The sequence below is a fragment of the Miscanthus floridulus genome, chromosome 3, assembly GCF_019320115.1.
Source record: "Miscanthus floridulus cultivar M001 chromosome 3, ASM1932011v1, whole genome shotgun sequence".
Taxonomy (NCBI): Eukaryota; Viridiplantae; Streptophyta; class Magnoliopsida; order Poales; family Poaceae; genus Miscanthus; species Miscanthus floridulus.
Genome location: NC_089582.1, coordinates 133,223,811 through 133,237,018, shown reverse-complemented (window position 1 = coordinate 133,237,018; position 13,208 = coordinate 133,223,811). Strand labels below are relative to the sequence as shown.

Here is a 13,208-nt window from a genome sequence, read left to right as displayed (position 1 = left end):
TACAGGCTCCCGAAGCGGAAGGCCTGGGATGGCTCAAAGACGGGTGGAACCCGCATCCCGGTGGGCGAGAATGCGGGGAACTCCAGCGAGCCAAAACGAATCGTATCGCCCGAGCCCGCCATGGTGGGGGTGGCAAAAAAAGGGCCATCCGATGATCAAAAGGGTGTTGAACGTACAACGTCTTCCCCACGGACGGCGCCAACTATCGATGCAGAAAGTGACCAACTAGTAAATATTTGTAGTTTTGCTGCACGTTGCGATCGGAGGTGGCCTAGCACTCAATGACACAGGATTTATACTGGTTTAGGCAACGTGTCCTACGTCCAGTCGGGGTTGGTCGGTGACTTTATTCCTGAGCCCAGATGCTCGAAGTCTATAGTGGGGTTACAAACAAGAAGGAGAAAGGAGGGGGTGTATAAGAGGTTCGGTTGGCTCCGACCGGAAGGGTTACGGTCGGAATTGGGTGGTCCTGCGGTTGGGAGTGTTGATGTCGATCTAGTGAGTCTGAGCTTGAAGAAGTCGATCTCCCCTTGTTTGAAGGGAGCGCATCCCCTTTTATAGATGAAGGGGTGGCTTTATAGATGAGAGGGAGAGAGCACGGATGTTTCTGAGCCTTGCTGCCTACGGTGATGAAAATTGGATAATGGTTGACGCCCCAACACTGTCGATGTCGCTGTAGGATGTCAGATGTGCATGGGAGGTCGAGCTATCTTCTTCAGGAAGGATGACGCTGGTACCTGCAAAATACTTCGTGACGCCTAGTGGCATGTGAGGAGCCATGCTATGTTCACTCGGTATGGCAAATCCTGGAGCCCATACCGCGATCGATGTCCAGAGACACCATATGGGAGTTTCTAGCGGCCCCTACAATACTTTGTGTCAGGGTGGCTGCACAGCACTGTTTCATGTAGGGTATGGTCCTTGGTATAGTGGTTTTGAGTTTTGACTTGTGAGCCATGCCTTGCCTTTCGCCGCACGTCTTCTGGTTTCTTCCGAGCGAGGTGTCCCCGGTCGGATGTCCCCAGTTGGCACTCAGTGCGCCGATCGGAGAAGAGCGGTGAGCAGGGTTCCCACGAGCCCCGGTCGCGGGCTCGGAGTTGGAAGCAGCGTTTTGGGCCAGGCCTTCCGATTGGAGAGACTGCTTGAGACGGCTGGTGCCTGAAGCGAGTGCTCCGGTCGGAGAGGTGGGTTGAAGAAGTTGACGAACGGGCACTTACTTCTTAAGGGTAGTCCCTCCGGTTGGCGACCAGACTACCCTTCCGGCCCGCTGTGTTTTAGATTTTTGGGCCGACCCATGATCTATATGTTTGTTCTCCTGGGCCGAGCCCGGACGTGGAAGCCGGTCCTCGAGGGACCCCGGGGTTTATGAACCCGACACAACATCTAGATGAACACTTGCAACATGCGTATGAAAACACGTGAAACACTTGAAACATACCCTTGCAACATGTTGAATCAGCGCGACATCTTCTTCCTACTTGGACGAATGGAGGCTCGTCGGCGTGGAGAGAGAGGGGGAAAGGCTGCCGGTCTTGCACGAGCTGGCGCCAGAGAAGGATGGAGGCGCTCGGATCTCGCCGCTCCCGGTCTCGGAGTGGGGCGCGACAGTGGATGGAAGGCCGCCGGTTTTGCACGAGCTGGCGCCAGAGAAGGATGGAGGCGCTCGGATCTCGCCGCTCTGGGTCTCGGAGTGGGGCGCGATAGTGGATGGAAGGCCGCCGGTCTTGCACGAGCTGGCGCCGGAGAAGGATGGAGGCGCTCGGATCTCGCCGCTCCGGGTCTCGTCTCTACGGATCTCGGAGTGGGGCGCGTCAGTGAATGGAGGCGCGGCGAGGGATGGAGCGCGCGCGTGGCTAGGGGCGCGACACGGGAGGCGCGCAGCTTGGGCGGGAGGGGCGCAGCTTGGGCGGGAGGGGCACGCGCGACTCGGGCTGAGGCGCGGCATGTACGCGGGGCGGGGGCGCTGCTCGGGCATAGGTGCGTCACGTCCGATGGAACGAAGGCCGTGGTGAGGGAAGGGGGCTGGAGGATGAGTGGAGTGGGTTTTTTGAGAGGGATGGGATCGAGTCGGTCCTACGTAGGTCAAGCCACGTTCGGATAGAGCCACGGGACGGAAGCCCATGGAGAATCATTATCGTTAAATATGTTGCCACGGGACTGCATTTATACACGAATAGGGACGTAAGGTAGGTTGTTCGCAAACCCGTAAATGTATTAACTTTTTTTTGGGTTATATCAATTTTCATGTTTACGGCTGATCTGCAAAAATTAATCCTATCTGCGTGAGTAATCTGTCTTACATCCCTATATATACACGAAAACGTGGCAAGAATCCCGCCAACAGCCGCAAGTAGAACACGGCTCAGGGAAACGCCTTCGGAACCCACACAGGTTTTTCAGTGGCGGTTCGCGAGAAACGTATAGGTGAACCAAGGGGAGAATCCGCGATTCTCACTCAGGACGTCGCTCCTGCCAAGCGCTGGTGGAGTATTGCCATCGGTTTGGATGCAAACAGGCCCTTACTGATATTCTCATGTGTAGGAGGAGTATTCCGTTGCAAAGGCCTTCCTTTTCCAGCTTGGGCTGTCTGGATTTGTGTCTTGGGGCGTTTCGTGGGCCGTAGGCCCAAGGACAAGTTTGTAAGTCAGGTTGCCCGACCGGGGAGATTGGAGACTGACGAATGACGATGCAGGGCAAACACTCCTGAATCCAGAATCCAGAAAGCCACATCAAGTAGCCACGACGCATCCATCCCAATTTCTAACGGTGCATTTCAGGGATTCTCGGCGTTTTGAATCCGCGCGTTGCGAATGGTGATACGAAAAGGCTGGGCTGGGGAAAGGGGAGCAGCCGAGCAGGGTAACATTCAGTAACACCGTTCCAAGCCGGAAGACGCCGGCGAGCTTTTTACCTCTGCTTATCTGCTACATGTGCAGACAGTACGCCATGCTGGTGTCTGGTGATAAAGGCGTATTTTGTACGTGTACGTCTACTAGCTATACCATCCGATTCTGCGACGTGCTGCTGCTCTGTGTCCTGTTTCATGCATGACCAAGGCCCTGTTCGATTATCTTATAATTCGTCTTTTTCAGCTTGTTTTTTTATTCAGAATAATATTTTTCTCTCACAATAAATCAGCTGGAACAATGTTTCAGCTTGTTTTTTCAACGAAGCGAATGAGGCCCAATTAGGGAACCCAAGCTAGGGATGATGATGACCATCCTACGGAGTTCAGAGATCAGATCATCAGAATGCGCGATGTCTTTGCTGTTCCATAAGCTATTCAAACTTCCATTTCGTAGTAGTCTAGTAGAAAACCCTACGTAAACTTCCATCTCTAGGTTCAGCAGGTCTCTTCCCAGTTCAACAAAATGCAGCAAAGTACAGTTAAATTACAGTACCTTCAAATGGCACAGCGAAACAAAGAGCGTGCGTAACTGTATTATTCATGGTAAGAACAGGTCGGTGGGTGGGGATACTGCGAGTGAGAGGAAAAGGCACAACCATCACACGCATGCGTGTGTGGTGATCTGGATGTAGGAATAGGGCCTCTCGCAAACAAGTAGCCTGTTCGTTTGGCTGTGGCTTGTCGTAAAGGATCGTAAATTTTCAACTGGAATAGTATTTTTGTCTCACACAAACCAGCCAGCAGTATTTCTTCACGAACCAGCAACGATATGAACCAGTCAACCGAACAGGCTGCCGGGGCGTCTGTCCACCGGGCAAGAACACGGACCGTGAAAGCTGTCAACTGTCATGGCCTCCCCAGCCATCCATCATCTCCCCATACCCCATGCACCCTGAATTCCTGATCCTTACACGCCCTTGCCGCCGAGCTAGCGGGAGGTCAGACTCGCAACAAGCGAGAGGCAGGCCTGCATGCAGCGACTCAGTGAGGAGGCAGCGGCACAGAGCAGAGGCCTGCGCTGCAGTGGGAGCCTATGGCAGCATCCATGATTCCATGCATGCCATGCAGTCACGCACTGATGCACGTCCTGGATTTTGCTGGTGTAATTATTTCAGCGTTCGAATCCAACCAAAAGGAGGCAGGGACGTCCTGTTTCCCATGTGAAGAGCAGGCAGCCAGGCAAGCCCTTTGGTGAGACGTGAGACGTGAGAGTTTGGTGCGTGCCCGTGAGCCGCGGGCATGTACCGACGACGTTCCAACTGACCAGCTAGTGACCACTGATGCCGGCGAGCTGAGATTGATGGATTCGGATCGGAGTGTGGTAAAAAGAAGGGAACATAGAAAAAAGCCTAATGCTTGCTTTTGTACCAGAACTCCTTGCAAAAGTTTTCTTAATCTGTGCTTGAAAATACTGGGCCTGCTATATACTTTTTGCGGGAGAATGTTTGTACACCACCTAGTGGTCACCAGTGATGACCAACTGACCAAACACTCGTTAATCGTTCCAGCACATTCTAGTCTAGCACACGGAATGTTTCACTGAAAACAATATGGTTGACTAGCGATAGCGAGGGGAGTTGATCACTGGATGCCACTACCAAAAGCAAGTAGAGATACACATCTCATCAGACCATGGGTCACTCAGAATCCAATCCAAAACCACCACCAAAACGTCAAAAGTTAGGCACCTCACACACGCTGCATTAGTAGTAGCAGTAGTACCACCAATCAGCAGCAGCAACCAGTATGCCACTCACCATTTCGTTGAAGCAATGGTGCACGCCTTGTTGCTTGCAATGTGAACTCCACCAGCCTACAGTAGTAGCAGCACCTCCACACACTACTATAAATAATAATGAATATAGTCACCCGTATATTTATAAATAATCACCCACATTGCACTTTTCCAGGTGACTCAGTGGCCACCAAACTCGGCATACGAAAAGTTGGCATCTTTGCACATCTTCCAACAGCTAAGCACTCGATCACCCACTTTTCAGAATAGAAAACACACCTGGCGGTACAAGGATTAGCGAGGCTCACAGACACCAACAATTAACAAATTCGATTCAACTTGACAGGGTTGAAGGTATGGGGTGAAACAAACAAAATTATTTGACAGACACAAGGCACAACCAAACCAAGGCCTGTTTCTCTTCAGAAACTTGACCACAGTCCTCTCCTCCCTAGAACGAACCAGACGACCAACATCTCTGAGGCAGAGCGAACGATCTCACATGCATGTAAACACACTCACTCACCTAGAAGTTAATAAACTAGGGGTAGAAGTAAGAGTGAAACAAAACCAAAACCAAGAGAGGGAGAAAAAATAAAGAAAATGAGGTAGTATAAACTAGTGTCAAGGGGGGTGTTAGGGCTTCTGATAGGGGGTTTCAATCTTCACTATGGACAGTTAGAGTTCTTCCCGGGGCCGCCATAGTAGAAGTACGTGCCCCAATCACCATTGTTGCCGTTCTGCACGTCGTAGCAATTGGACTGCTCGGTGAAGGTTCCCACTCCCCTCGGCGCCTTGAGGTTGTTGGTCGAGTCCACCACTTGGATGTTCCTAAAGTAGCTGGCCTTGCCGAACCCTTCCTCCGGGAAGTGGCCGCTGCCCATCTGCGTGGTGGTGTGGCCGCCGTCGGGCTCTGAGTTCACCACCTCGCCGCCCCACTCGATCATGGAGGCGCTGTCGGCCAGGTAGGAGAAGAGGAAGGACGGCCAGTAGCCCAGAACATAGTCGTTGCCGAACTGCAACCACCAGTTGCCCTCCTTTGGGTCCTGCGCAAAACCACAATTTTTGGGTGAATTTATCTGATAGGTTCATGATGATCGGTTAGTATTATTATGGTAGGGTCCTTTTAGTGCTACTATCATGCATGCTCACAAGAAAGTTTGTGTTCTCATATGCACTATGGAAAGGTAACTGCCTTTGATGATAATGACCTGCAAATTATCCCATCTTTCAACGAAATTTCGGAAATGCATGGAGAAACGAGACAACGACACATGGCAATGCCATTACACAATTGCTTAGGGAAAGAGCCAGATTTGAAATATTTGCTAGCAGGAAAGGGTAAGATTTTCTAACAGATGAAACATGAGCCCGAGGTGAATATTCTTGTAGAAATTTATTAAAAATGGCAATCATTATCAGTGGTTGCATCATTTGCAGACAAATCTGGTCCGTGCGTGGGACCAACTGTCACTCTGCGAGTGCGTCCACAAACAGGGCTAGAGCCACAGTTGTAGCCTTGACTCAAGCCTTAAGGCGCCTTCAGAAAGAACAAGAGACAGGTGGGCACCACGGATTCTCTCCGGTCCCATTCATGAATTTGATTTGTAGTATGCTCGGCATGTGAGAGCTTTTTGGAATTTACCTTCCAGACCAAAATGTTTATGTCATATTGGGAGCCACCATAGTTGGAGATAGGGAAGATGCTGGCGCCCATGGCGATCTGATTGCTTATCTGGATGAACCCCGAGCACAGCAGGTTGTAGCATCCTGTTGCCTGATACGCATCACTCTGCAGTATCCAAAGCAATACAAAATCAATATCATTAGGCCATTCCCCAATTAGATAATCATAAGATAGGGATGTAGATCTAGGCAGAGGACAAAGATAAACTAAAAACAATTGTTCATGAAGATTTAAAGGAATGTGGTGTTTATCTTACAGTCCAGTAGGTGAAGAGCCTAGTGTTGTTGTCCCCATACAGGTCTGGGCTAACCTGCAATTTCGTGGAGAGCACAGAGCCATTAGCACAAAAGCGACGGCACATTTTAATCCACCATTAGAGCATGCCTAGCTCCTAAACACATATTGCTAGCCTAGTGCAGCTCATGAAAGAGAAACTCTGTGTCGATGCAGAATCTATTCTAGCTCCTACTCATTTAATAGTTCTTTCATCAGCAGTTCTCATATCATTATTGCAGCACACAAGAGAGAAATTATTGACCGCATGCAGAGGAGAAATTATTGAGCGCATGGAAGAAGATGAAGAACAGAAATGGAAACTGCAAGGAAGCATTTAATAGAACTTTTCATGAAGTGGCTTTCCCTTTCTCCCTCACCTGCCATCCTGCTTCGATGCTGTTGAGGTCCTGGCCGAAGGAGCCCCCCAAGATCCAGAGCTGGGACAGGCTAAACTCATTAGCCTGCTCGATCTTCGGTTGCCACACATTGATGGTAGCCTTGGCGCCATAGTACTTGTCCCCCTCCACATATGCTATGGCATGCTGCTCCATGGGAGGTAGAGGGAACAAGGTTAAATGAGCAATTTAAGAGATAATCACAATTCAAGAACAAGAATATCAGTATACTGGTATTAAGGTCATTGGATGAAACAATCTGTAGTCACCTGGTGGCCGCTCTCGTTGAGCATGTCAGGGTCAACCGACATGGGGTTCGCGGTACTCCTGCCCTTCTTCTTGCCATACCTCCTGACGGAACTGGCCCTCAGGACATCCTCCTCCTTGGTCCTCCTGATCGGTATCGTGTTCTCGGGGCACCTGCCATTCTGGTGCCACATTTGGGTGATTGTCTGGGCGTTCTGCTGCGACGCAACCTTGGACTCATCATACAGACCTTCCGGGTGGTATGCAGGCCGCATCTGCAAAGGTGATGCGATGATAGAGCATGTTTGAGTGCTGCTGTAGTGATGTGTGGGGTAGAAGCACTGCTGCAGAAAGCGAAATGGGAAAAAAAGAGCATTGGCGCTGCAGAGAGAGGAACCTGGATGGAGTGGTTCTTGAGGAAGGGGTGATCCAAGGCAGGTTGCTTGGAGATATGCACGCAGTCTATGATGTCTCCATCTGGACTCTGTTAAGTTGAACTTCTCATAATCAGTACCAGTTGCAAAAATGCAGGGAAAAAAAGATTGTGCTAAACTTTTTTCCTGAACATGTACGATTTTCTGTGAATCTTTTTTCTGTACATGTAAGATTTTCTCATTCGCAGAAAAAGAGAAAAAAGTGATGAAATTCCATCTTCAAGCAATGCTACATTGGAAAAAAAAAAACTCCAAAGATGAGAGTATTAACCAAACAGCTTATAGTGTTTCTGCAAACGAACAATGGTTCATCAGGAAAGTAAAGAACTGTGATAGTTCTCCAAAGATGAAAGGAAAGAGGGCAAAAGCAAGCGTCTCTAGCTTCGAGTTCAATGAACCAAAGGAAGCACGAGCACCCATAAAATTTGTCCAAAAGCGAGACTTTCTCCTCCCGCGACGGAAGGAAAGCGGCGAAGTGGACCAAGCGCCGCGGCAGGCGCGCAGGCACAAACAAGAACCCTGGTCTGCATCGAAAGGGGCGGCTTTCTCCTGCTCCTACTTGCATGCCAAATGCAGGACCTTCGCTTTTTTTCTTTCTTTCCACCCATGGAATCGATTCACTCCCACTATCCCACAACAATAACCCGAAGAAAACGAAACCGCTGACGAAGGGAATGCGAAACGCATGGATGGATGGAAATGGAACGAGGCGTACGCTCGCCGTCGCCGGTGCGGTGGGAGGAGACGGACGGGTACGTAGGGGGGCCAGCAGTACCTGAATGGTGGCGAGGGGTGCCTTGTTGAGGCGCTTGAGGTGGCTGCGCACCTGCCGCTGTCGAAGCAGCTGCCGGCGCCGCTGCCTCAGCGTCAGCGACCGGCCTCCGGCATTCCCCTCCGCCGCCGCTCCGTCGAGGATGAGCGCCGCCACCAGGGCCAGCGCAACCAAGCACGCCCTCGCCGACGCCGCCATAGACTTCGCTGGCACTACCCCAGCCGAGCAACCGAAACGGCGGCTGGCGGGCGGGCGGGCGGGTAAAAAAAGGATGGGGGAGGGCACGGGGGGCTAGGAAGAGGAGAGGAGACGGGGGAAGGCGAAGGCGAAGGCGAAGGGAAGCGGACTTAAAAATCCGCCCGTTGGTGTCGTTTTTTGCTCGCTTCGGCTGCCGCGCCGCTCGCTCCCGTCCCGGCCTGGCGTCGTGGCGTTTAAAGGTTGAGACGCGAACGGCCTGCCTGCGCTCGTGTCTCTGTGCCGTCATCATAGTAGCGGAGGGGGGAGGGGAGGTGGTGCGCCGCGACCTGCGATGCGATGCGATGCGATGCGACGCGGCGCGCTCGGACCCGCACCGGGTTGGGTTCGGGTTTGGGACCATGCCATGGCCACGGCTCGTGCAGGCGGGCGTACGAGGGGCGCGCACGGCCGAGTCTCTGGTCACGGGAACGTACGCGCGGTGCGGCCAGCACCCGCCGCACGGTCGCAGGTCAGCGGCGGCTCCGTGGGTTTCGTCGTTGCGTGCGCGTTGTACACATCCGGGCCGGTCGCCCTCTCTTCTACGTAGTAGAGATTTTTCCCACGTCGCCTTGGCTAACGCATTCTCGAGTGGTGGGGGCTGGAGTTTGGAAGTGGACGAATTTGTACAGCTCAAAGCAGTTGTTGGGGTGACTAGCGCGCGAATCGTGTAGTCACAAGCACGATTGTTCCGTTCGTCGTACCGGAGTGAAGCAGCGTCGCGTTCCGTTTCCACTGGATTCCATACGCGTACATCACCCGTCCCGTGCATGCTGCATGGTGTGTGTTTTTTTTCGAATCAGTGGGATCCCCCATTTCCATTGCATCAGAATGGAAATGCTGCATGGTGTTGACCTGTTGTTAGACTGAACTCACGGATTTGTGCAGTCGATGCCGTGTGAACAACGCCAGAGCTAGCTAGGCAACGAAACGAGATGCTGCCGTGGCGGCTGTTACGTGACGTCACCAGACACAGGAAGGGGCCGCTGGGGTAGGGGCACGAGTAAGAAACGCCGACTTCATCTGGATCCTTGGAGCATCTCCAAGATAAATCAAGCCATTGAATAAACATTCTTCTCTACGGTCCTGTTCGGCAGGACTTATTGCTGCTGCGGCTAATTTGTTGTGAGAGAAAAACATTGTTCCTATGCTTGAAAAGTAGGGCTGATTCTGGCTGATAAGCTCAGGCGAACATGGCCTATATCTGTTGGTTTTCTTGGAACCTCGTTCCGTTATCTAAAAATATCTGTTCATTTTCTATCGGTTCCTTTTATATCCCGTGCATACTTTGGAGGGCTATCTTCATTCTTCATCTTTAACTAGCGAGAAAACTATAAATAGAGTATAAAAACATTTGAAGATTTAATTGAAAAAGATGTTTGGAGGACTTTTTTCACAAAAATTCTCTATTCCTATCAGAAAGGTATAGAGAGACGGAGTCGCTCTTAACCCTTGACTTTTCTATATTTGGGTCTATGAACTTGTATTGTACTTTGATGTCACTCAGGTCTCAACTCTCGGACTTTGATATTTATATCCTCAAAATTGCATGGCGATGTCACCAGATCCCTGAATTTACACATCAATACACAAATGGCTCTAAAAGGTCATGTTGATTGTCTGTTGACCAACAAGTTCAGGGACTAGATGACAATAGTTTACAAATTTAGGGATCTAAATATCAAAATTTGAGAGTTTAGGACCAAAGTGACACCTCAATACAAGTTTTCAAAAAACTGAAATGTAAAAATCAAGAGTTATTAAAGACCTAAACGATGACATCACCGTGCAAATTTATGAACTATTCATGAATTTACTCGAAAAAAAAACGAGCACTATTTAGCTTTGGGCCGGGGTCCGGCTACTGTTTGTGGGAGGCAACCGAAGAAACAGCCAGGAGGCATCCATGTCCCATAGTAGTGCATGTTTTTTTAAGCCTAGTAGTGCATTGTTGGGGGTCAGCCTGATGGACCAGTAAAAGCTGTTTCGTCTTGAGCGAGTGCTTCTTGTTTACTCCCTCCGCTGTCCGGGTACGCATTGCATGCATACTCGCGAGGAGGTTCCCCACGTGCCGCCGCCGACATACTGATACGGCATCGCTACTGTTTCCGCACGCCGTATGTGTGGACAGCTCCTCGAGTCACGGCGGAATTTGCAGAAAATCTGGCAAAACCAGCTGGATTTTGGCCGGTCTCGAGAGAAACTTTATTTTAGGCCAGCGAATATCCCACACGGAGTTCGCTCCCTCCGCTGACGGAGCAGCTGGGGGGTCGAATAAGGGACTAAAGCTTAGAAGCGTCACGCCGATTATCACATGAGGTGTCATATCATATATAGACAGTAATAATAAAATAAATTATAAAAATTCTCAATAATCCGCGAGACGAATTTATTAAGCACATGTTTGGTTCACCCCTCCTTTTAGTCACTAAAATATCAAACACCCCACTAAAGTTTAAAGATCACTAAAGTTTAGTGGCTCTTAATCAACGAGAGGTAGCTAAAAGTGACTAAAATGTAAATGGGACAGCTGCTTTAGTGGGTGAAGCCAAACATGGGTCACTAAATTTTAGAGGGGTCACTAAACTTTAATGGGTGGAACCAAACAAGCCCTAAGCTTAACTAATCCGTCATTAGCACAGGTTTACTGTAGCACCACATTATCAAATCATGGACTAACTAGATAAATGCTCGTGTGTTGCATGGGAAAATAATATCATGATATTACCGGTATGAACGTGTTATAAAAAAACAATTTTTGAACATAATGTTAGGTACATCAATATCATAAAATTAGGGCTTGTTTGGAATGCGGGATTTTTTTCCCATTCCTGCGTTTTTCCTGTGAAATTGAACTGATTCCTGTGAAACTCCTGTGTGATTCATGTGAAATTCCTGCGTTCCAAACACGCCTTTAATTTTTTGCATGGCTAGTACTAATAAGAGCAATAATGTTCTTATTGTTTCGAAGAGGAGGAAAAGAATATCAGGACTACTTTGCTGCCTTATCTGCTTGTTCATCCACAGGTCTCTCTCTCTTCCTTTGGTTCCAACACGAGTATACGACGAGTGGCCGAGTGGTAGAGGCGAAGAGGCGCGCGAGCGGAGTGGTAGCCGCGCAGCCGCGCCCCGGCAGCCCTGCCTCCTCGCGCGGCCACTCAGCCCGTGCCCCGGCGACCTCGCGTGGCCGCTCCTAGGCGGGCCCACGCCTCGTTAGACCCCTTCCTAGCTCCCCCATGGCTTGGCGGACTCGGCAGTGCCTCCGTCGTGGCTGCTCCTAGGCGGGCCCACGCCTCAGTAGCCCCCTTCCCGGTGCCACCATGGATCGGCGGACTCGGCAGCGCCTCCGTCCGCCCGACGTTCTCTAGACTACGGCGCCTCCATCATTAACGTACTTCCGGCGTGACTCTACACGCGCGAGAGGGACCAGACTCGGAGTCGTTCCAGACTGCGGCGCCTCCATCATCAACGTACTTCCGCGCGAGTGATTTAGGCATTTTTTTGTTGTTGTATTCTGATGGAGATCGATGATGTCAGATAGCCTATTTTACAGTGCAACACGTATGGTCACCATGACTATCTAAGGCGAACATGACTATCTAAGACGAATAAGATGGAATTATTATTTACGTATGTTTACTTTAGATAAACTTCTTGGCCATGTTTGGTTTCTTTTTTCAGTTGGAACAATATTTTTTCTCTCACAACAATTCAATCAGAACAGTGTTTTTCAGCCAGTTTCAGCAAACCGAACGGAACCCTTATATCTTATTAAAACTGTTTTATTTGATTTTTAGGAGATTTATCTATTTTTGCAAAGAGAGAGTTTATTGCGTATAGTTTTTTTGGAAAAGTTTTTATTGCCGTTTTTTTGGAAACGGGATGGTGGTTCGTATATGTTTTATCTCCGTTTTTTTCATACGTATAGGGCGGGGCGGGGAAGTCGGGATGTTTTTTTACGGTGTTTTTTTTTTCTTTTTTGGAAGCAGGTATGTTTTTTACTGTTTTTTTTTTCGGGGGCGGGGTGAAGCAGCCGTTGGTTACTTTTTAGGTGTAATAAATTAAGCTTAAAAAATTCGTCTACCAAATTAATCTTAATATATATATTTAGTTTTATAATCAGTCTATATTTAATACTCCATGTATTTATCAAACATTTGATGTGACAGACACTAAAGTTTAGAAGTGGGAAACAAACACAGCCGTGCATTTAGGCCGTCCGTTTTGAATGGTTTCCACGTCTACAACTATGTCCAACAGTATCACCCAAAATATAAGACATATTCTATGTTTGGATAGTCTTACAGGCAAAGTGTTTAATACTCATTTTTTATTTTCTCCAACGATAGAACCTAAAAGAGAATCTTTTTTTGCAAATGAGTCTCTAAGAGAGAGGAAACTCATATTTGAATTGTGCCTCTACTGTAACATAAAATATATCTCACATAGATATTCTGTTAGAGATTGATACACTACCACCGAAGGCTCATTTTTTGTTTGGTTCCATCCGTTGGGGGACTC

General features: G+C 49.3%; 1 protein-coding gene across 1 annotated transcript; it reads right to left on the bottom strand.

The window, feature by feature from the left end:
- Positions 1 to 4,971: 4,971 nt before the first annotated feature.
- LOC136547013 (protein neprosin-like) lies at positions 4,972 to 8,852 on the bottom strand. The gene is made up of 7 exons (XM_066538980.1): positions 8,457 to 8,852; positions 7,645 to 7,731; positions 7,271 to 7,522; positions 6,984 to 7,148; positions 6,587 to 6,640; positions 6,289 to 6,435; positions 4,972 to 5,689 (listed from the first exon to the last, which is right to left on the bottom strand). Exons 1-7 carry the CDS (start codon positions 8,649 to 8,651, stop codon positions 5,312 to 5,314), a joined length of 1,278 nt encoding a protein of 425 aa, XP_066395077.1. The 5' UTR covers positions 8,652 to 8,852; the 3' UTR covers positions 4,972 to 5,311.
- Positions 8,853 to 13,208: the final 4,356 nt, after the last annotated feature.